The 21,527-nt window shown below is 37.4% G+C and overlaps 1 protein-coding gene across 2 annotated transcripts in view; it reads right to left on the minus strand.

Annotated features, from left to right (window-relative positions):
• Caprin1 (cell cycle associated protein 1) overlaps window positions 1-21,527 on the minus strand; it is a 31,458-nt gene that overhangs the window by 6,379 nt on the left and 3,552 nt on the right. For both annotated transcript variants that reach the window (XM_021156477.1, XM_021156478.2), the window contains 13 exons: window positions 11,804-11,866; window positions 11,617-11,703; window positions 8,298-8,536; window positions 8,129-8,211; window positions 6,946-7,083; window positions 4,972-5,024; window positions 4,801-4,887; window positions 4,457-4,612; window positions 4,264-4,372; window positions 2,804-2,865; window positions 2,053-2,163; window positions 1,748-1,897; window positions 764-914 (listed from right to left, as the gene is read on the minus strand). In XM_021156477.1, the coding sequence (XP_021012136.1) occupies window positions 764-914; window positions 1,748-1,897; window positions 2,053-2,163; window positions 2,804-2,865; window positions 4,264-4,372; window positions 4,457-4,612; window positions 4,801-4,887; window positions 4,972-5,024; window positions 6,946-7,083; window positions 8,129-8,211; window positions 8,298-8,536; window positions 11,617-11,703; window positions 11,804-11,866 (1,489 nt within the window). The remainder of the gene's footprint in view (window positions 1-763; window positions 915-1,747; window positions 1,898-2,052; window positions 2,164-2,803; window positions 2,866-4,263; window positions 4,373-4,456; window positions 4,613-4,800; window positions 4,888-4,971; window positions 5,025-6,945; window positions 7,084-8,128; window positions 8,212-8,297; window positions 8,537-11,616; window positions 11,704-11,803; window positions 11,867-21,527) is intronic.

Here is a 21,527-nt window from a genome sequence, read left to right on the forward strand (position 1 = left end):
AAGAGATGGTTGAGCAGATAAAAGAACTTGGTACAGAAGCATAGCTGTGGCATGCATACCCGGCACAACTCCCTCTCCCTCTCTCTTTCACACATACACACACACAACATAGTAACTAAAATTTTAAAAAGACTGAAAATCTCCTTTCTCAGGGTCTAGCCAGACAAGTTAGTCCTCACCCTTAACAAAGGAAACTTCTCTTCCCAATGGAGACCATTAAAGAAAACCACAACCAATGAAAATGTAGAACAGTCCCAACGAATTCATCTACAAAACAACTCCCCTGGCTGCTAAGGTTCAGGATCATACAGAAGGGGAGGGAAGATTGCTGAGACAGAAGAACATGCACTTTGCTGTAATATTCTGTCTCCTAGAAGCATCAGAAGCTACAAGTATGAAGTCTCACCAACATGAATGCCTAAATATGACCTGAGCAAAGGTATCATAAAGAGATATCATAAGGAGAAGGGGGGGCACCCATAAGGCCTCAACCTAGCCAAGAGCTGGAGGGAACCAAGGGATAGTGAGAGCAGGAGAAGTCTTCCTCAGCAAAGAGCACAGCAATGAACCATCCAAGACCAAATGGTCATCCCTAAAACATACACACAATCACCATGATACAGGCTAATGAGGTTGTAATATGTATTTAGGAATGAATACACATTTAACAACAATTCAAACGAAAAAACAGGCAACGAATTTGAAAGTAGGGCATACATGGGAAGTTTAAGGACTAAAAAGACAGTTACCCTGGCCTTCTTACCCGTTTGCAGCTGGTCTTGTTGAAGCTCTGTTTGTTCCACTTGGTGAGGCTGACTGGAAAAACTCTGGTTATAACTGGCCTGGTACTGACTCTGTTGTTTTAAAGTTTCTGGTTCATTAACAGGAGGAACTGGAGCATTCATATTGAACACCTGTAGCAAGCCAAGTAAATGAATGATTGGTTCATGCCTTTATTTTGGGTTTAGACTTCAATATCTCAGTTCAGCCTTCCCTTCAAATATAACTTAACCCCCCCCCTCCAAATCAAAACACACACATCACAAACAAAAGGCTTTCATGTCTATCACTGACTTCTTGATGTTACCATGTTAACTCACTTAAATTTTACTCTTATTAATATATTAATGAAAGTCTTAAGTGCTTAATCCTTCAGGCATTCTTTTGTGTACTAATTCAACTGTATTCTAAGTTATAATAATTTTTCTAGAAATTATACTATTTAAAGATAATTACTGATAAACCAGTGAAGTATATAACATCTAAATCTTATTTTCAAACATTTCAGTAAAATAAAGATTAAGCTAAAAGAGCAGAATGTCAACAATTATATAACTAGGTTATAACTCCACAAGTACTATATTATACTTTTTGTTTTCGTTTTAAAGATGTAGTGTGTGTTTTATGTGCATACACTGCACATGTGGAAGTCAGAGGACAACTTTCAGAATTCAGATTTCTTCTACCACGTGAGTTGCAAGGATTAAATTTATGATATCAGACTTGGTAGCAGACCCCTTTCCACTGATCTCCCTCTCTGGCTCTCTTTTGTCTTGATTATACTTTGTTAAATATTCTAACCTTTGGAGTAAAGCTAAAAAAATATAAATGAGTGACTCAAAAGGCTCAAATACACCACTAAAAAGCCTAAGAAACATAGTTTAGTGATCAATAAAAATAGCACATAAGTTCTAGCTCAGCTCCGTTTAGTGTGATTTATACACACTAGAAAATGCTAAGTGCTCACCGTTTGCATGGATTGGAATGGAGCTGCATTTACATTGATTCCACTGCTGTGCAAAGGTTTACTTGTCCCAGCCTGGAACACTTGAGGCTGAGAAGCAGCAGGAAGGGATGAGGATGCTGTAGTCTGGTCTGTATTTAAAGATATTGTTGCCTAAACACAAAGCAAACAAACAAATGTACTTTAGTGGTACACTACTTCTAACTTATATACGTTAATAAATATAACTTTTATGAAAGTAAAATAGGTACAAAAAGATTCACATTTATAAAGTACCATGCCAACTGCTGCTTGGTAACAGAACTTACCTGAATCTGATCCATTGGCTCTTTCTGCGGCCGCTGCTCTGTAGCATGAGACGGCTGGTACAAGGGCTGCGATGCTGTATACCCCTCACTTGTAGATGAAACCAAAGGAACCTATACAGAAATAAAGACCTCAAACCTTATTTTCTTCTAACAAAATTAAAGATAAATTATACCAACCCTAATACAGATGCAAAGAAAAGACATGTTTGTTAAGGGAAAGAGACTTTCTCTTTTCATTTTGAAACTGTAAGATTGTATACATTACTTGCTGGATAGGTGGCACACACCTTCAATCCCAGCACAAGGGAGAGGGCGGGGGGGGGGGGCAAGGGGTGGCAGGTTGCTGTGACTTCAAGTTCTATATAGCAAATTCTAGGCCAATAAGGTGAGGGCTACATGTTTACGCTTTTTCTCAAAACAAAATACTTAACAATTGCAAACTATATTGACATTTAAATCTCAAAATTAAATTAAACCTTTGTCTAATAAGTATTAAGCCCTAATTTGAAAAATAACTGTTTTAAATACAGACAATTGTTTTGTTTTAATACAAGACTGTTGGGGGAAAAAAGTTCCTAGACAAGGTCTAAGCATGAAAAATTTTAGTTACCAAAGAAAAAGCAAATACAAGCATGGAAATATAAGTGCTATTGCAAATGAGTTTGTATCTGAACAAAGTGATCAAATGCATCACTGACTAAGAAAAGAATCTTAACTAACAAACCTATTGAATACTCTTATTCATTCTTACCTGTGTGGCTTCTGGTTGTACAGGAACTTGATTAGATTGGGCAAGTCTAGATTCAGAATGAACTACAATATTAAGAAAACTGTTACACAACATGAAATTTCTTCAGAGAAAATCCAATTTCTTAAATATTATCTAAATTATACATAAGTGTAATAGGCAAATTTCTATAAGTGATTAATGAACATTTTCATAGCAGGAAAATAGTTTAATGGCAGAGATTACAGTTGACTCTCATAGCTGCTTTATTGTGTGATTGGAAGATAGAATACGGTGCCACTAACAAAAGTAATCAATAAGAATAACAGGTAATAATAACCAGTGCCAGTTGCCTTTGAGAAATTCTATCTCTGAAAGTAACACAATCTCCCATGGTCTGGAAGTTGGGATTTCCTGGTTGTTATAGCCAGACTTCAAATACCTAGAAACCTCAAACTCTGGTCCTGGAAGGATGCTAATGGTCCTATAGAGTGCCACTCATACAACACACTCAGGCTTCAATTGATAAAGAACTGAATGTCGTGTTCATCTCTTCCTCTCAGGCATCCCCTGCATAGGAGGATCAGAAATTCTCCCTCAAGCTGCAAGCGACCACACAAGCAACATCTAATATTTTTATTCTTCAGATTTTTTAAATTGAGGCTCAGCATTTAAGAGCACATGGGCAGCTCACAACACTTAAAACTCCAGGGCTAAGGGATCATCCTATAACCTCCAATACTGGAACTCGCATGCACAGACCCACAGACTCATACACATAATCAAACTTTTAAAAAAGAATGTTGAGGGTTGGAGAGATGGCTCAGCAGTTAAGATGCTCCTCAATTAGTCCTGAGTTCAATTCCTAACAACTGTCTGTAATGGGATCCAGTGCCCTCTGTTGTGTCTGAAGACAGTGTATTTATATAAAATAAATAAATCTTTTTTTTAAAAAAGTATCAGAAGAGAGTGGTTGTTACATGGAGGTGAAGAGGGTAATTCATAACTGAAAAAAAAAACATATAGTGTATAGATCTCTGCAGCACTGGTAACTTTACATTTAGATGCTGCTGTGTTCAGCTTGAGAAGTCATCAATTCTATTTATCTATGCCAATAAAAATGTTACAAGAAATGATAAAACTAGACAAGATTTCACATCAAGTTAAAGGACTCAAAGCATTAAAAATGAGCAAAATTTCAAAACCTCTGAAGATTATACTGCGTCTTCTATTTCCTCTCATAAAAAAATTTTTGCTGAGCTAGGAGGGGCTAAAAGACTGTGGAAGGTGGTAAGGTGGTCCAGAATGTACAAAAAAGCAGCATGCCCCACCAAGCCTAATGACCCAAGTTTGCTCCTCAGAAACCACATAGGAGGAGACCAGGTACCAAGTTGTTCAGACAACATACATATGCCAAATATGAAAATACATGCACATACATTTTTTTTCCTAAAAAATTAACTTTTAAAATCATCATTACTAACCCTGAGGGCAAACCAGCTGAGGCATATCCATGTTCTGGGTAGGGTTCATAGGTTGTGCTGATACAATGGCAGGATCAAGCGTCTGATTTTCAAAATCCAACATTGAATCCTACAAGTCAGGATATAACTGAATTACATCAAACAACATACATTTAAATTTACTATTAATGGTGCTTTACTAAAATATACCTACCTGTATGAAATTATAGGGCCCTTGCATTTGTGCCATAAGATCTTGTACACGCTGCCTTCTCACAAGTGGATCTGACTGAGCCACTGGAGTCAAAGAGTGGGGCTCTGGTACTGAAGGGGACGCAGCCTGAGGTTGCTGCTGGAGTGAGTTTACAACCTAAAATAGAATAGAGAGAAAAGAAAATACTATTTTCATGGCTGTTTCCCAAACATTAAATATTAATTATGTGATATGTATTTATTATAATGAATGTGTCAATAAAAAAGACTAACCACCTATTTTTCCCCCTCACGACAGGTAGAAATCAGACAAGACATTAACCTCATGATACAAAGAACTTTTACCTCAACGGTTTCAACTGCCCACTCATCCACTTGCTCCTTCTCACCACTGCTGAACTGTGTTTCTGCCATGAACTGCCTATTGACATACTAAAAAGAAAAGTCACTCTCTGTGGTACCTGCTGGGAAGGCAGAGAGGGAAAGGCAGTACTAAACGTTTCTAAGAAATCATACCTCTGTTGATTCAACCTCACTTTGCTCTGTGTATTCTTCCACTGGCTCAGGTTCTAAAGTTAAAAGGGAAATAGACCAGAAAAGATTTACTTAGGTCAGGGAAACTATAACCGTAGAAAATCTACAGAATGTACAAGAAACCAAAGGGGAAACACACACATACACACTTAGGTGAAAATATATTAGGCTTATCAACTGTAACAAATGTACCTCTAACAGGAATGCTGCAATAAGAAAGTTATACAATTGAAAAGGAATGACAGGTAGCAATTAAAAAGCTTTGTTATATAAATAGATGTTATGCATATATGCATGCCTGTGTACCAGGCATACGTAGTGTGTACACACAGGCCAGAAGAGGGTGACAAATACCCTTGCAGACAATTGAGGGCCATTCTGTGGATTGCTAAAATCAAACCCTGGTCCTCAGAAGGAGTAACCAGTGTTCTTAACCCCTCTTATGTTCATTTAACTATGAACCTAAAACTGCTTTTTAAGAAAAAAAAGTCTGCAACCAGACTGATGGTGGCACAAGCCTTGAATCACAGCACTTGGGAGGCAGAAGTAGGAGGTATCTCTGTGAGTTTGAGGCCAGGCTAGTCTTCAAGGTGAGTTCTAAAACAGCCAGGGCTATTACACAGAGAAACCCTGTCTTGAAAACAAACAACAGAAAAAGGAAATTCTGCTTGTAAATGATATCCACATATAAGTGACTGTTTTAATGGTACCAATTCTACTTAAACTCTAAAGTAACATCATTATACAATCACGTAATCAGAATATATTACTGATAAATTCTTCTCCTTTCCCATTTTTATAGTCAGTAACTACACTTCTAAGTTTCTTTACTTCGTTCCAGAATGCAGGAGTCATTTCAGCATTAACAGTAGTTTCCTATGGCAGGCATGATGAAAATAAAAACCTTCTAACTTGGAGAAACTCACTCTGTAGAGCAGACAGGCCACACACTCAGGAGCTCTTCCTACCTCTGCCTCCTGTATACTGGGACTGTAAAGGCATGTGCCACTATGCCCAACTTGATGCACACCTTTAAACTTAACTAACACTTAGTAAGCAGAGGCAGGCAGATTTCTAGGAGTTCTAAGTCACAGGGAGCTAAGACTGTCTAAAGGAAGGAAAAAACAACAATAAACTCACCTATTAGTAAAAAGTAAAACCAGAAAAATGTTTTACCTATATTCCACCAATAAGCAGTCTTCCCTTCTGGCTTCAGCATAGCAGCACTCAGATAGCAGTGTGTGCCATGTGCCTTACTGAATACACCCCTCACACACTAAATGGAAACTTGGGCTTTAAAAGTTTGCAGTAATTACCCCAAGTTAGATAGCTGGTGTTGTATGTTTTTACCTTAAGCAACCCAGCTCTGAACTTATACTTTATGAAATATCACAAAATTTTTGTAGTATCTAGCTGTTTTCAATTTTATTCATCAACTTAATAATTATCATGAAAGTACTCAGGCTGTGTAGTCACACTTGTGTTTCATTAAGATGCTGAACGTGAACTGCAAAACTCCCTAGCGGACAAGGAGTTAACAGCTCAAGCCCTAGAGTTCTATACACAGCCTTAAAGAAATGATGACTTAACACTCTGTAGGCAGAGGCTGACAGATCTCTACAAGTTCCATATATATGCTTCCAATATACTTATCATACTATATGTTGGTATGGTGAGAAGTAAAACAAGTCAGACAAAAATCCTTAGAACTGCCCCTAACCCATATTCCTTATCCAACAATACTAAGTAGGCAAGAGAGTTACCAATTTACCTGTGATCAAGGCCTGTAAGATACATGATGGGTTCTGAATAGTTCAGATTGCTGAATGTACTTTGCCATGTTCAAAGGATATTTGAGTATACAGATTTTACATACATACATACACATGAATGAGAAAGGAAAAGGAAATTAAGGCCAGAACCAAAACTAATGCTTATATCCACCCAAATACTCACCAGCTTCAGCTACCTGGTCCTCCACTGTGGGTGCTGAAGCCGCCTCTTCCTCCTCACACAACCCATTTTGATGATTGTGAGTGCTATCAAAGTAGTTTGACTGAAAAACACGCTCAACAATTTCCTTTAGAGCTTTATCTAAAAAATAGAGAATACAATGTTACACTGACAATTTGATTTGAAAAAAATTTTTGAATAAAAATTTGAAAAAAATTAATATTCTACAAAAGCAGTTAAGAAAACGTAATTATGTTAGTAAAACAACCACACACACATGCATAAAACAAATTACAATATGATAGGAATGAAAAAGGAATCTATCTAAACTACTAAGCAAATAAAGAGGGAATAAAGCTAAGATTATTCACTCAATAAAAACTTCTGTTGAACACACTATATGTGTTAGGCACGTGGTGGGCACTAGAGAAAAGGTTCAGGGATTAAGAGGACTTGCAAGAAGACCAAAGTTCACATGGGTTGGCTCCATCTAACTGCCAGATCCAAGGGATCTGATGCTCTCTTATGGTCTTCTCAGATACGTGTACTCACATGTATATTCATATAGATACATACACATCACACACACTCACTCACACACACATACACACAAATAATTAGAAATAAATCTCTCTCTCTCTCTAGTTTTTAGGACGGTGTTTCTGTGTAGTTCTGGCTTTACTCCAACTGACTGTAGACCAGGCTGGCCTCAAACAGAGATCCTCTGCCTTTGCCTCCCAAGTGCTGGGATTAAAGGTGCATACCACCACACCTAGCTTATAAATAATCTTTAAAAAAAATCAATTAAAACAATATAAAAAGGCAATACATGCTCACTAATTTTAGTCTACCAGAAGGGGTATCAAGATAAAAAATTAACAAAATTACACAATAAAATGTAACAGACTGGACTTAGGCTGAGACCTCTATAACTTCCCTGGTATAACTGCTGTACAAGCTGACAGGATAAGCAATAAGTATTTCATGGCAGAAGAAAAGCCATCTACAAATCTTGTCCCAAGAAGGTATCAAGTATAAAAAGAAACAAAGAATGTCACTGAGGCATGCCAAAAAAGAATGCATAAAAATAAATGCAAACTGTATTTATATACTTGCAAAATGCCTTAAACAGAAAAGTATTTTAAAGATTCCTAGCTATAAACTCAGAATTATCTGTGATACTCACAGGTTGTTCCACACACAGGCTTTTCTTTCCCTTCCAGCAAATCCCACAAGTGAATTGAGGCATGTTCATACTGCTCATTTAACCTTGCAATAACAAAGAAAACATTAACTACCTTCCAACTGCCAATGAGCAATATTTCTTAAGATTCTGTTCCCAGACACCATCATACCTTAAACTCATGTCACGCTCAGGATCTACAAGCTTGTAGAACTCATCCAACAATGACAACTCCTCCTCAGACAATATTGGCACTCCACTCAAACCTTGTTTCAGATCTGTTCTCACATCATCATCTCCCAGCTTATCCAATACATACTGTAACTCAAGTACAGTTTTTAAGCGCTTCTGTTCTGCTTCTTCTCTCATAAGCTGTTCCCGACGTGCTGTCTTCTTTATTGTTTTCTGAATCTGTCAAAGAACATAAACCCAAGACAGAGTCCAACTTAAGTACATTCTATGCAAGAACAAGCCAAACATCCACCACTTACTCCTTGCGGCAAACAATCACTCATGACATCAGAAAGGAGTTCAGAACTTGAAAATTAATAAATAAAATTGTCTTCATGAGCCGGGCGTGGTGGCACACACCTTTAATCCCAGCACTCGGAAGGCATAGGCAGGCGGATTTCTGAGTTCGAGGCTAGCCTGGTCTACAAAGTGAGTTCCAGGGCAGCCAAGACTACACAGAGAAACCCTGTAAAAAAAAAAAAAAAAAAAAAAAAAAAGAAAAGGCGACCATGTAAGTTCAATGAAGGATGTCTCCCTCCCCCCCCCCAGTTCCCCCATCTTTTCAAAGGCTGAAAGGACAGCATCAAAGTCAAGTATTTCTTTCCTTCTCTTCCATGTTAGCATCAGCTTAAGGATAGAGAAGGGTCTTTTTAAGAATCATGGCACTGTTTTCTTTCATCCTTTCCAACCATCTCAAGCTTAATTAAGATAAACTGACACAAAAAACAAAATGGAGATAAGACATACAAAACCTATAATTTGGGGATTGCAGAGTTGGCTCAGGGTTCAAAGAGCAGTGGCTGCTCTTCAAGAGGACCCAGGTTCAATTCCCAGCATCCATAGTATGTATTCCCAACAGTACAATTAATTCCAGTTCCAGGGAATCTGAGCCTTTTTTCTGGTCTCCAAAGATATGCACACATGTGGTACATAGACAAACATGTAGGAAAAATACCCATAAAACAGAAATCTTTTTTAAAATTTTTAAAACTTAAAGAGAGGAATTAAGAAATAATGAACATTTTAATAAGTTTATATTGGCAGCAGAGGAGGTAAATGGTATTACAGCAATAAACATATAAACAGGGCTAAAGTCTAATTTAGGACGGGCAAGTAAGCTTACAAGGTGGAAATGTCGTCTACTGAAATGGATGAGCTTTTCAATGTTGGGAGAAGCAGTTTAAATGAGGAAGGTCTTTCATAGGTAGCTGGAGGCACAAACAGGAAGAGAAGTAGGAATGTGAAGAAAAAACAAAAACAAAAATACCTATCCAAAAGAAGTAACTGCATGTGCTTCAGTGTGCATACAACATGTACACATGTGGACACATGCACACACATACATCTGGAGGCAGGAAGATCTCAGGCATCCTTCCTTAGATACCATACACCTCAGGTACCTTTGTGAGACAGGGTCTCTCCCTGGCCCCAGAAATCTGCCTTTCTTCATCTCCTTAGAGCTGAGATTACAACCAAGTGCCTCCACACCTGGCTTGCATATAGGTTCTTGGGATCTAATTCAGGTCCTCACTTTAACCAACTCAGCAATCTCCCTAGCCCAAAGTCTTCTTTTTTTAATAAATGTGAGAGACATATCAACTTAAGTAGAGAAGGTATGAATAAGGTAGATTAGAACTAGGCTAAAGCTACTATTTGATACAAAATAAAAAAAGATATCTACTTATTGTGAAAAATATATCAAAGGATCAGAGTAAATTAACTGTATAACATTTCTTTAAAAGTAAACTGTATTTATAAAGCATAGGAAGTGTGAAGGAGAAAGAAGGGTCCATCAAGCTTAAAGTACTGACCTAAACCAAGAATCTCCCACTTGGTTAGTATGGTGTAACCTCATACCTAGTATTCCTGTATTGGCAATTTAAAGACCTAAATTTAAGTGTTGAGAGATAAAGTCTTTAACCAATTACTTGGGTCCAAAGAGCACCACCCTGATGAACTAGTTATCATTGCTATGGCAACCGTTTGTGGAAGTAGGATCACAGTCTTTGTTCTTCCCTCTTCTATCTTGTGATAGAAGACCCACACCAAATGCCAATGCCTTGGTCTTGAACTTCCAGTGTCTCAGAGAAATACATTTTTCTTCATTACAGATTGTCCAATCTCTGATATTCTATTACAGAGGCACTGTGGCAGCTCCCATCGGCTCATATATTTGAATGCTTACTTAGTTATCAAGGAATGGCACTATGTGCGAAGGATAAAGGCGTATGGCCATAATGGAGTTAAGTGTAGCCTTTGAGGTTTCAAATGGCCAAGCCAGGCCCAGTTCTCTCTCTGACCCTGTGGAGCCAGATGTAGAACCATGGTAATTGACTAAATCCCTAAAACTTTAAACAAGCTTCAATTATTAAATACTGTCTTTGATGAGTTGCCTTGGTCATGGTGCCTCATCACAACTGAACAGTGACTAAAGCATAAAACAACTAAAGCACTGGTTAAAAACCCAATTATCAAACTATACCTTCTACACTCAATTATAAGATGTGATAATAAAAACAAAGTGCTAGAAATATGTATCAAATAAGCATAACTTTATAAAAAGAAAACATTATTATTTTGTAGATTACAAAACTAAGGTGCTGTGATGGTCTTGTGTCCTCCCGCTTTTTAATTTTCATGTGAAAATTTAATATAAGAACAGCAGGGGGCTGGAGAGATGGCTCAGAGGTTAAGAGCACTGACTGCTCTTCTGAAGGTCCTGAGTTCAATTCCCAGCAACCACATGGTGGCTCACAACCATTCATAATGAGATCTCACTCCTTCTTCTGGAGTGCCTGAAGACAGTTACAGTGTACTTACATATAATAAAAGAACAGCAAACCTAGGTAACTTGGCCAAGGTTACACAATTCCTTAAGTAATAGTCAATCACTGAACCCAAGTGAATCAATTCCATTCCTGAATCAGTTATCAGAGCTTAGTCTCCTAATTCCTCTTGGAATTGTCTCTCATCACGTAAAAAGGGTTTTTTACTGTACCAAATCAAAGCTAACCTGGTATTTCCCGCATGTATTATTTTTAAATTATCATACAAGATGACAGGTCTCCTTCTGGTATTTTATTTTAACTCAGTCCTTCCCAAAACCAGTGTTTTCAGTTACACAGAATTGGCAAATTAATGAAATAATTTAATCCAATTTCCACACCTGGCAGAGAACTCATCAACAGTAATGAGTAACTCCAAATAATAGTTTCCACTAACTTAATTTTTAATATTTTACACAGTATTTTTTAACTTACATCTTGACTTAATGCCATAAAACTCCTCTGTAATTCCTTTGCAAACTCCAAATTATTTGTGACTTCCTGGTACTTAGATACGGCATCCTGAAATGACAAATCAGAGCACACTTTTATTAGAAACACAACCACAAAAAAACTTTTAAAATAACAAGCACTGAGCCTTTATTAAATGTAACATCATTACCAGCTGGTCTTGATTGAGCCTTTCCCCTTTATTCATTCGTTCCTGGTAATCATCAAGTTTACCCTACATAAAAGAAAAGAGAATAATTACATTTATCAATTTAACCAGGACAAATAAGAAAACCTAAAATAAATATTTAAAGTCTACGTCAAATTTTGCCTTAATTTTCAGATGTACTCCAGCTTAATATATTCATCTAGCTCAAGTTTACTAGTAAACTTGAGACACTGACCATTGCTGGATCACAGACATCAAATACTAGTATGTAAGTCAACAAAATATTGCTTACTCTTTAGGATACTCAAAAACAGACGCCGTCATATAAGCAAGACATGAGTGAGGGTCACTGTACGGTTGAAATACTTTTCTACTCAACCGTACACACTGGACATTTGTAAAGCTAAATATATGTGTTTCTGTCTATACTCCCATCCTTCAAAGAACTGATGTAAATAGATGGCATAATTTCCTAATGAACTCACTACTAAGTTTGTCCCATTTTACCTTAAACACCTTGAAACTATATGGTCACACTCCTCCACTGCTTCTATGCAACTGAGCAGGGTTTCAACAACCCTATCAAGTCATCCTTTTTTGGTTAAGATGAAAACTTAGTGAGGCATAGTGGCACATGCCTTTAAACCCAACACTTGGGAGACAGGTATCTATGAGCCTGAGGCCAACCTCGTGTACATACTGAGTTCTAAAACAGCCCGAGCTACATAAAGAGGGACTGTCTAGAATAAAGAAAAGAAAAGAAAAGAAAAGAAAAGAAAAGAAAAGAAATCTAGCTAGCTAGCTTAAAAGGTTTCCAGGTTTTTACTATTAAAGATCACCTCACAAAAGATATTCAGACAATGATACAGTGTCAAGAACTCAATCACTACTGTAAAGAACTAGAGGATTTTTTTAAAAATCCAACTTAAAGGAAAAATAGTTCAAATAATTATCGCATACAGTTCCTTGACAATAAAATTAAATCAAGTAAAAAGCCAAGCCCAGGTAAAGAGCAATAAGAGCATCAGAAACCATGTGGGAACTCCGTAAGGTTCAAGTCCAAATCCACAGATCGACTTCAGCTCATTCACACCTTAATACAGGAAGTAGCTAAATGAAGACAATCATTACACTATAAAAGTCTAACAAAAAGAACTTTTAGATGAGCCATTCCACAATATAAGCCTATATTATGGCAAAAGACATCCCCTCAGAACACCTGTCAAACGATGCTAGTTAGTTACCTCTGGCCCATCCATCTTTTTCAATTTGGGGGGTGGGGGCTTGACCCAGATAGATGCTTTTGCACGTGGCAAATTCAACTCTGGCACTGATTTTAGCCTCAGCCCCAGTTCGTTCTCCTTTAAGTAAAAAACCAGGTTTGATTTGCTTTTAATTGTAACTTAAAGCTATTTCTAACGGTCTAAAATATTTCCACCTCATCCTCTTAATTTAGAAATGTAGAAGATACCGAAATATCAGGTCCAGTATATAATAAAAAGTTCTGAACTGAGGATACTTGATTAGCTTATATCTGGTAATTCCTTCTTTTTCTGTTATACATATTTTTCATTGTTACTTTTATTTTGTGTATGGGTGTGTCTTATGTGTATGCAGTGTCCACAGAGGCCAGTAGAGGGCATCAATCCCTGGTGTAGCCCTAGCTGTCCTGGAACTCACCCTGTAGACCAGGCTGGCCTCGAACTCAGAAATCCACCTGCCTCTGCCTCCCACGTGCGAGATTAAAGGTGTGCGTGGGCCACCACTGCCCAGCTTTTTTGTTCGTTGTGTGTGCCTTTATGTGGGTGCTTGGAATTGAGCTATTATTACTAACATGAGTATAACTGCCCAAGCCGTAGTAACCTGAGAACCCAGCATCTTATAAGGTGAGAAGGAGCTACAGTAAGAAATGTGTTCCCTGTGAGGAAGAGGAGCATGAGCTATCCAACAACCTCAAAAGCCAGGCCAGTTCTTTGGTCAGAAGTTCCTGAAAGAGGGGGGAGGGAGGGAGGGAGGGAGGAAGAATATAAAGCAAATGAAGGCACTGTAATAGTCTCTTTACACTTTCTACATTGAAACACAGAACTACCCCCCAGGCTCTACTTGTTTAATCAGCATATACACTACAGGATCACTGCGCTAAGACAAAACTATCACCAAGAAAAGATGAGGCAGAAAGAAACTCTGTTCACTAGTACATAAAATCAAATATCTACAAAGACTTAGCTATTCTAAGTCAGTGATTCCTGAAGTGTAACCCTCAAGCCAGCAACATTAGCTAGAGAAACTTTAAGGAACAACGACAACAAAAACCCATAGCACCACCTTATAGCTGCTAACCTAGAAGCACCTGGAAGCTCTATGCTGGGGTCCATATGCTGGGATTCCTTACACAGCTAAAACTGAGAACCATGTAGGTCGGACCATGGAACTTCCTTTTAACAATCCAGTAGAATCTGGAAACTTTTTTAATTATTCTGAATCAAATATATATTTTCCTGAACTGACAGTCATCACAAGGTAGTTTAAACTTAGAAACAAGTTGCTTAAAGGTTCACCTATAAACAATTTAGAAAACGTGGTTTACTTTCTAGACCAACTTATAATTTAACCCAGTAACTACTTTGTAAGAAAAAAAAAAATCCACTTATGAATGCTTGTGATTTGCATCAAACTAAGGAAGTGGGACCTGTTGGGTCCCCAATTCCTTCCTCTTTTCTTCTTTCCAACTACTCTAAGCAGCTGTTTCATACACATTTCATGTCATAGTACACCACACTATAGCCACATGAACAAACTGAGCCAAAGTAAAGCTTTCTTCCTTTAAGTTCATTTTCTTCAGTTTGATTTTTTTTTAATTTTATCATAGCCATGGAAAGCTAACTCACTCAATAATTACCACCTTTTACTGTGCTTCTGTTAAACCTTGGTAACAAACTAAAGTACCAGAAGTTAAAAATGGTTTATGATTTAATTCAGTAATGAATGTGAAAAACTTGTACTAGACAAAAAACCCTCAACTGTGTTCCCTGTTATTTTAGAAAATAAAAATAGCTTGCCCTGCAAGTAAAATACTAAGTAGCCTGCAGTGGTAAGGAAAAAGATACAATTAACTCACTACCCAACACCACCTTATCTTTGAAACAGACTAGAAAGAAATGACACTACCTTAATGCTTTTGCTCCCATTTTCACTTCCAATTCAAAAATCAATTAGAAATCTGATGCCCTCTTCTGGTGTGTATGAAGAAAGAGCACTCATATACACTAGGTTTTATATTTTGCAGTATAAAATAAGCTACAAGGACTGGCTACACGAACAGATCAAACAAAATAAAAAAACAAAAAGGCAAAGATTAGGGAAATAAAAAGGTCAGAAGGTAGAGTTCTTCCCTGAAGCCACAACATAACCGTCTAAAATAGTGATTAAAACAAATAGTTTTTAAACACACGCAGGTAAGTAAGCCTTTTTTCCCTATAAAATGAAGCTACACTGGTAGAATAAAAAAGATAAAGCGTACCATGATACTAATTAACACTAATCTGTCCTTGCTGCCTTGAAACACTGATTGTGGAAGTCAAATTATGGTTTATTTTTCAGCTACTACATATTCTGAACTGTATTAAAGTTTTTCATTTATAGTACCATAAAGGAAATAAAATTTAAGCATTTCCCAAAATAACAAATCTATGAAGAGAAACCCTATAACAGAAGTACAACTATAAGTCAAGCTTGTGTTACAGAGAACTACACCAAGTGCTATTCTGTCCTATTCTAACTCCAGTTTCTTCTTTCTAGAGCCAGCAGGACTATGAAATACAAGTGAGGCACTATTGTCAATCATGTTTCACCTAATTATAAACAAAAGAGTAGCAAAAATAACTTGCCGTAATATATCCCAGAAAAATCACGTTATCTCAATATCCATCTTTTAGGTCACCGAATCCCAGCTGTTAACAAGATTCACTTCAGCCTCTGCCTAATACTGCTGTTTCCTTTTTCCAACCTGAGATGATGGTGAGGAGGAGGAGGAGGAGCAGCAGCAGTGTATCTTAAGGTTCCATCCTTCCCAAAGTCATCACCTTCAAATTCAAAGCCTCTTTACTGACATAGGTTTTTAAAATCAATACAGCAAGATGGGTAGCTATGACAGATGTGTTCCCAAACTTTACTATTACAGCTAAAATCCCACTATAGAACCATCCTTAATTTTTTATCTGCTTCTTCACGTGTGTGAGTATTCACACACATGTATGTATACACACACATATGCACACCTGGTGCCCAATGAGAGCATTAGAGGGGCTCAGATACCCTGAACAGGTAGAACAGGAGTTAGAAATGATAGTAAACCACCATTTGTGCACTGGAAACTAAACACAATATGTTCCTCAGGAAGAGCAACACATGCTCTAAACTGCTGAACCATCCCAAAAGAAAACACTTTCAATTACACATTTTAAAAGACTACAAAAATAAAATTATTCAATTGTAACTAGTCCCAAGAAAGAGAAAGATATCATCTGAAAAACCATGCTACCCAGGGAAACCCAGTTAAAGTCTGTTCTTAAAATTAATGAGACCTAACCTGAGACAGATTATAAAGCAAAGCCAAAAAAAAAACACCTGGCTATACTTTCTGTACCCAAGCCAAATAAATCCAGTAATACTTTAAAAACCATAAATCCAGACACAGCAAGGTAAAGATTTTTTTTTTCAACTTTCCACATTCATTTGTGACTTCTCTCTCCAGATAAATCAAATTATTAATGCCTCGCTCCCTACACATCATCTGGAGAAACACCACTTCTGACTGTAAGCAGTAAACAGCTACTTCCTAGTCACTCTCCACTGAGACTTAGTAGCTGGTAAAATTCATAAAAGCAGCAAAAATTGTCAGTTTTTTCAGAGAATAGTGGAGAAAACACGTACAACTCAGAAGATCTGTAACAGTTCTCTTCAAATGCTGAAGGCCTGTTCATGTAGCATTAGTCTGCCCTAAACAAAAAAGTATTAAGAGTGTAAGACGAAGGGACTTCTGGGTATTTACTTGATGTTATCTAGTTATCATTCTAATTTTTTTCAAAGTTAATATACAGCAAAGTTAACATACTTAAAAAGATAATCCTGCAAACCCCTTACTGTCCATGCAGGAATGGAAGCAATTGACCCTGATAAGAAAAAGAAAATGTCAAAGACCTCTAACACCATCAACTTTGAATCACATTCTTACAAAATCTGAAGGTTGGGGCCAGACATAGCTTAGTGTGCTTTGCCTGGTTTGTCAAAGGCCCTGAATGTGATCCTCAGTATACCACCTAAAAAAAAAAGGTTAAAAGTTGAAAAAGTAACAATCACAAGGCTTAGAACTATTAGTTGCTCTGTTTAATAAAGCTAATCAAAAAGATAAGTCTGTAGACTTATCTTTGTGTACAACTGAAGAACACACACATGCACAAATTCATAATCATTCTCTTCCCCTCCTGGAGTCATGTAAATTAGAGACAGACTATTTTTGGGTTTTGGTTTTTTTGATTTTTCGAGACAGGGTTTCTCTGTATGCCCTGGCTGTCCTGGAACTCACTCTGTAGACCAGGCTGGCCTTGAACTCAGAAATCCATCTGCCTCTGCCTGAATGCTGGGGTTAAGCCTAGCAAATCTTTTAAATTTCTATGTTGGCGTAAGAATATTACAAGGAAGCCATTGCCTAAAACTAAAAGTATTGACAAATCCTGCTTACACTACCAGAATTGTTCTATTTGTCTGCCCACCTGAAAAATATTCAAGTTTAAAAAAAAAAAAAAAACAAGTTTTCCTTTCATGGATTAATCCATTAAGGATTGTTGGTGGTGCTACAAATATTTCTAGGTAATGTTTTAGGCAGAGTATGAAATATTCCTTGTTAGTACAATGTGTAAGGGAAGAACAGCAAGCAGAATGGTTTACTAGTGAGCCTTAACTCCAATGATAATCACCAACTTTAAAGAGCCCTTAAGGTGAAGAACCTACAGCAGTATATAAACATCCCATGACTGCAGACAAGTAACAAACCTAAAGCAGGTTTCTTTAGCAGACCGATCAAATAGCACACCTTACCCTTTTCCTCACAGAGTATAACTTTTAAATGATTTGTTTTTATTTTGTATTCATTGGTTTTTTAACCTGTAAATGTCTGTATGAGGGTATCAGAGTCCCTGGAACTAGAGTTACAGACAGTTGTGAGCTACCATGTGGGTACTGGAAATTGAGCCTGGGTCCTCTGGAAGAACAGCTAGTGCTCTTAACCGCTACTCTTAGTTCTCCCGCACAAGAAAGTATGAATTTAATTCTACACAGGAAAGTCTTTCTCTCCCATGTTTTTCTACACATCCTCAGTAAGAGCCCTCCAATAGCTGGTGGGAAATTTGGGGCTCAATTTTGCTTCTGCTACTCCTCCTCACTCCTTTACTGCACACCCACTGTGTACGGGTGGGGCTGGGACAGGGGTGGGGTGGGGGCAGGGGTGGAGTTGGGGGCAGACCAACATTACTAAAACACCAGGAGCCAAGCCTCTAAGAATCTAGTCTGTTACTCAAATATTCCTGGTTTACAACATTTCAAGATTGAGACTGGCAAATATATATATATATATATATATATATATATATATATATATATATATATATATATATGCCAAAAAGAAAAATGCAACATTTAAAAGTTTTGAAGTTTTATCTGGGCATGTGATACATCTGTATCCCTAGCACTGGAAAAGCAGACACAGGAGGAGCAAGAGTTCAAGGTCATCCTCCTACACTGTAAATTTGCCGCCAGCCGTGACTAGTATTATTATTTGTAAAGGTATAGCAAGAAGGCTGAGGCAATAAAGGCTCATGCCGTCAAGACAGGTGACCTGAGTTCAGTCAGAGGAGCCAAGGTGAGAACCCCAAAAATTGTTCTCTGACCTCAAAAGGTACACTGCAATCTGTGCTCTAGAACACACACACACAATTTAAATTTTTTGAAGTTTCATTTAATTATGTCCTAATACCTGACATTGGTATGTTAATTACCTAGACAATTTATAAAACTCAGCAATGTAATTAATAAATGTCTAACAAAGTTTTTTTTCCCATGCATATTGAACTTTTCACCTTTTGAGGTTGTTTTTTGAGACAAGGCCTATGTAGCCAACTGTTCTAGAGCTCGCTATCTAAACCAGGCTAGCTAAGAACTTACAGAGCTCTACCTACCTCTACCCTATAAAATGCTAGGATTAAAGGAATATGCCAGTACACCTAGCTGCCTGCTAGATTTTTAAAAGAGTAACTAGGGACTAGAGAAACAGCTCAGCAATTGAGAAAGCTTCCTACTCTACTCTTGCAGAAGACCCAGATTTGGTCCCAACACTAACAGCTACTCACAACCACATGCACTCACATACATACACCCAGGCATGAACATTAAATAAACTACAAAAAGAATCTAAACACAATTCCTGTTGGCTGTGCAGACTACCAAGACAGACAACATCAAAATAAACAAACAAGCTGGACAGTGGTGGCACACGCCTTTAATCCCAGCACTTGGGAGGCAGAGGCAGGCGGATTTCTGAGTTCGAGGCCAGCCTGGTCTACAAAGTGAGTTCCAGGACAACCAGGGCTATACAGAGAAACCCTGTCTCAAAAACACCAAAAAAAACAAAAAACAAAAAAAAAAAAAACCTGTCTCGAAAAACAAAAATAAATAAACAAACAACCCACAAGTAGTACAGACCTGTGGTACAGACCTTTAATTCCAGCACTTGGGAGGTAGAGGCAGGCAGATCTGAGAGGCCAACTTGGTCTATACACAGCAAGTTTCTGATCCATATAGCAAGTTCCAAGAGAGCCAGGGTAACAGAAAAATCATAACATATCACAACAATACTCATGATTCTATTCTCACCCAAGAAAAGGAGTTCACAACTTAACCTTTTTAAATATCATACACCATGGGGGTGGAGGGTTGCACAGAGAGCTGAGAACCAATTACATGTCAGTTTTTCCCTTTGGCAAGGTGAATTCAAAACAAAGTAAACTTGTGTAGTGGCACACTCCTTTAACACCAGCACTCAGAAAACAGGGGCAGGTGATGTGTGAGTTCCAGACCAGGCTTGTCTAAATAACAAATTCCAGAATGACCAGAGCTACATATAGACCCTTGAAAAATAAAATACAACCTTGTTCTTAAATTAAGCATCGTAGTTTTTTGTTTTCTTTTGTTTTGTTTTTCTAAGACAAGAAAATAAAACCAAGTAACTTTATCCTCTGCACTGGGAATGAATGGATCTTGCAAACCAAATAAGAAGCTAACTCACCCCAAAACCTGAAATGTAAAAAAAAAAAAAAAAAAAAAAAAACCAAACCAACCAACCTATATTAGCACAAGAGAAGTTTTGTTTTTATCTATTAAATTGTTTTAAGAATGAGTATTTATTAAAGCATTTAACACAAGCCCTGTACAACAGTTGCATCAAAAATTCTAAGAAACACACTGCAGGCCTAGCAAGGTTACTCTCACTATCTAATGAGTATCAATTACAAAGACCAAGTACATAGCCTTTAGCAATGGTTCTCAACCTCCCTAATGCTAGGACCTGTTAAGTTAGTTCCTTATGTTGTCGTGACTCCCAATCACAAAATTATTTTGTTACTACTTCATTTAATAATTGTAAAGTAAATATCTGTATTTTCAAATGGTCTTAGGTGACCCCACCCACCCTCTAGAGGAGTCATGACCCACAGGTTGAGAGCCATGCTTTAGGGTCTGGATAAAAATATATATACATTTCCCAATCAGTTTGTTTCAGTTAAGCTTTTTTAAAGCAAAGAGAACACTAGCTAACCTTTCATCTAGTAGAGTTGTCAGTCATCTTAAATGCCACTTATTAAAAACATCCTTTACATCAAAACTGATTATATCTTGCACTATCAAATAAGTATCTCTTAAAATGCAGACTGTTTCCAAGTATCATCTTATATGGCCTAAAGTCCTTTTCTGTACTGAAAGTACTGCTGAAAAAAACTAGGTAATAAGTCCTTCAACTCAGTATTATTTGTATTTTAATTGCTAAGTAAGGTGCTAACATTTACAATTGATTTTCTTTAGCCTAAACTTCAAAAAACAACCAAGCCATATATTTCTGTTGCAGGACATTTGATCATTCTGTGAACCCCACCAATGGGAAGTTTGCATTCTCACTGCAGAAATTAACAAATGAATAAAAAACTGTTTTCTTAAATGAAATACAATTGTATTGGGTCTCTGCCTTAAAGTGGTATACTACATTAGCTACTAGTAACTTTTGTTAGAATGCCTTCTTGGTCTAGCAGGCTGTAGTATGAAAAGGTAAGAATCAAATATGACCATTACATTGGAGTTTCTAAAGTAGTATTAGAACTGATTCATAGAGCAAATCCTCTTTTAGGATCTTTACAAATGCTCAGTCCTACTGAAAACCTCTTACAGGGCAAATCATCCAGTCATAGAGAAATAAATGAAAGCCAGATGTACTCGTATTAATGCAAAGTCCAATGCCTTGAGCATCTTCAAAGTAACTGTAGCTTTAGCAGTCATTAAGATCCAATATAATCACTGGTCAATGGTGGCGCACACACCTTTAATCCCAGCACTTGGGAGACAGAGGCAGGTGGATTTCTGAGTTCAAGGCCAGCCTGGTCTACAGAGTGAGTTCCAGGACAGCCAG

Source organism: Mus caroli, chromosome 2 (assembly GCF_900094665.2).
Source record: "Mus caroli chromosome 2, CAROLI_EIJ_v1.1, whole genome shotgun sequence".
Lineage (NCBI taxonomy): Eukaryota > Metazoa > Chordata > Mammalia > Rodentia > Muridae > Mus > Mus caroli.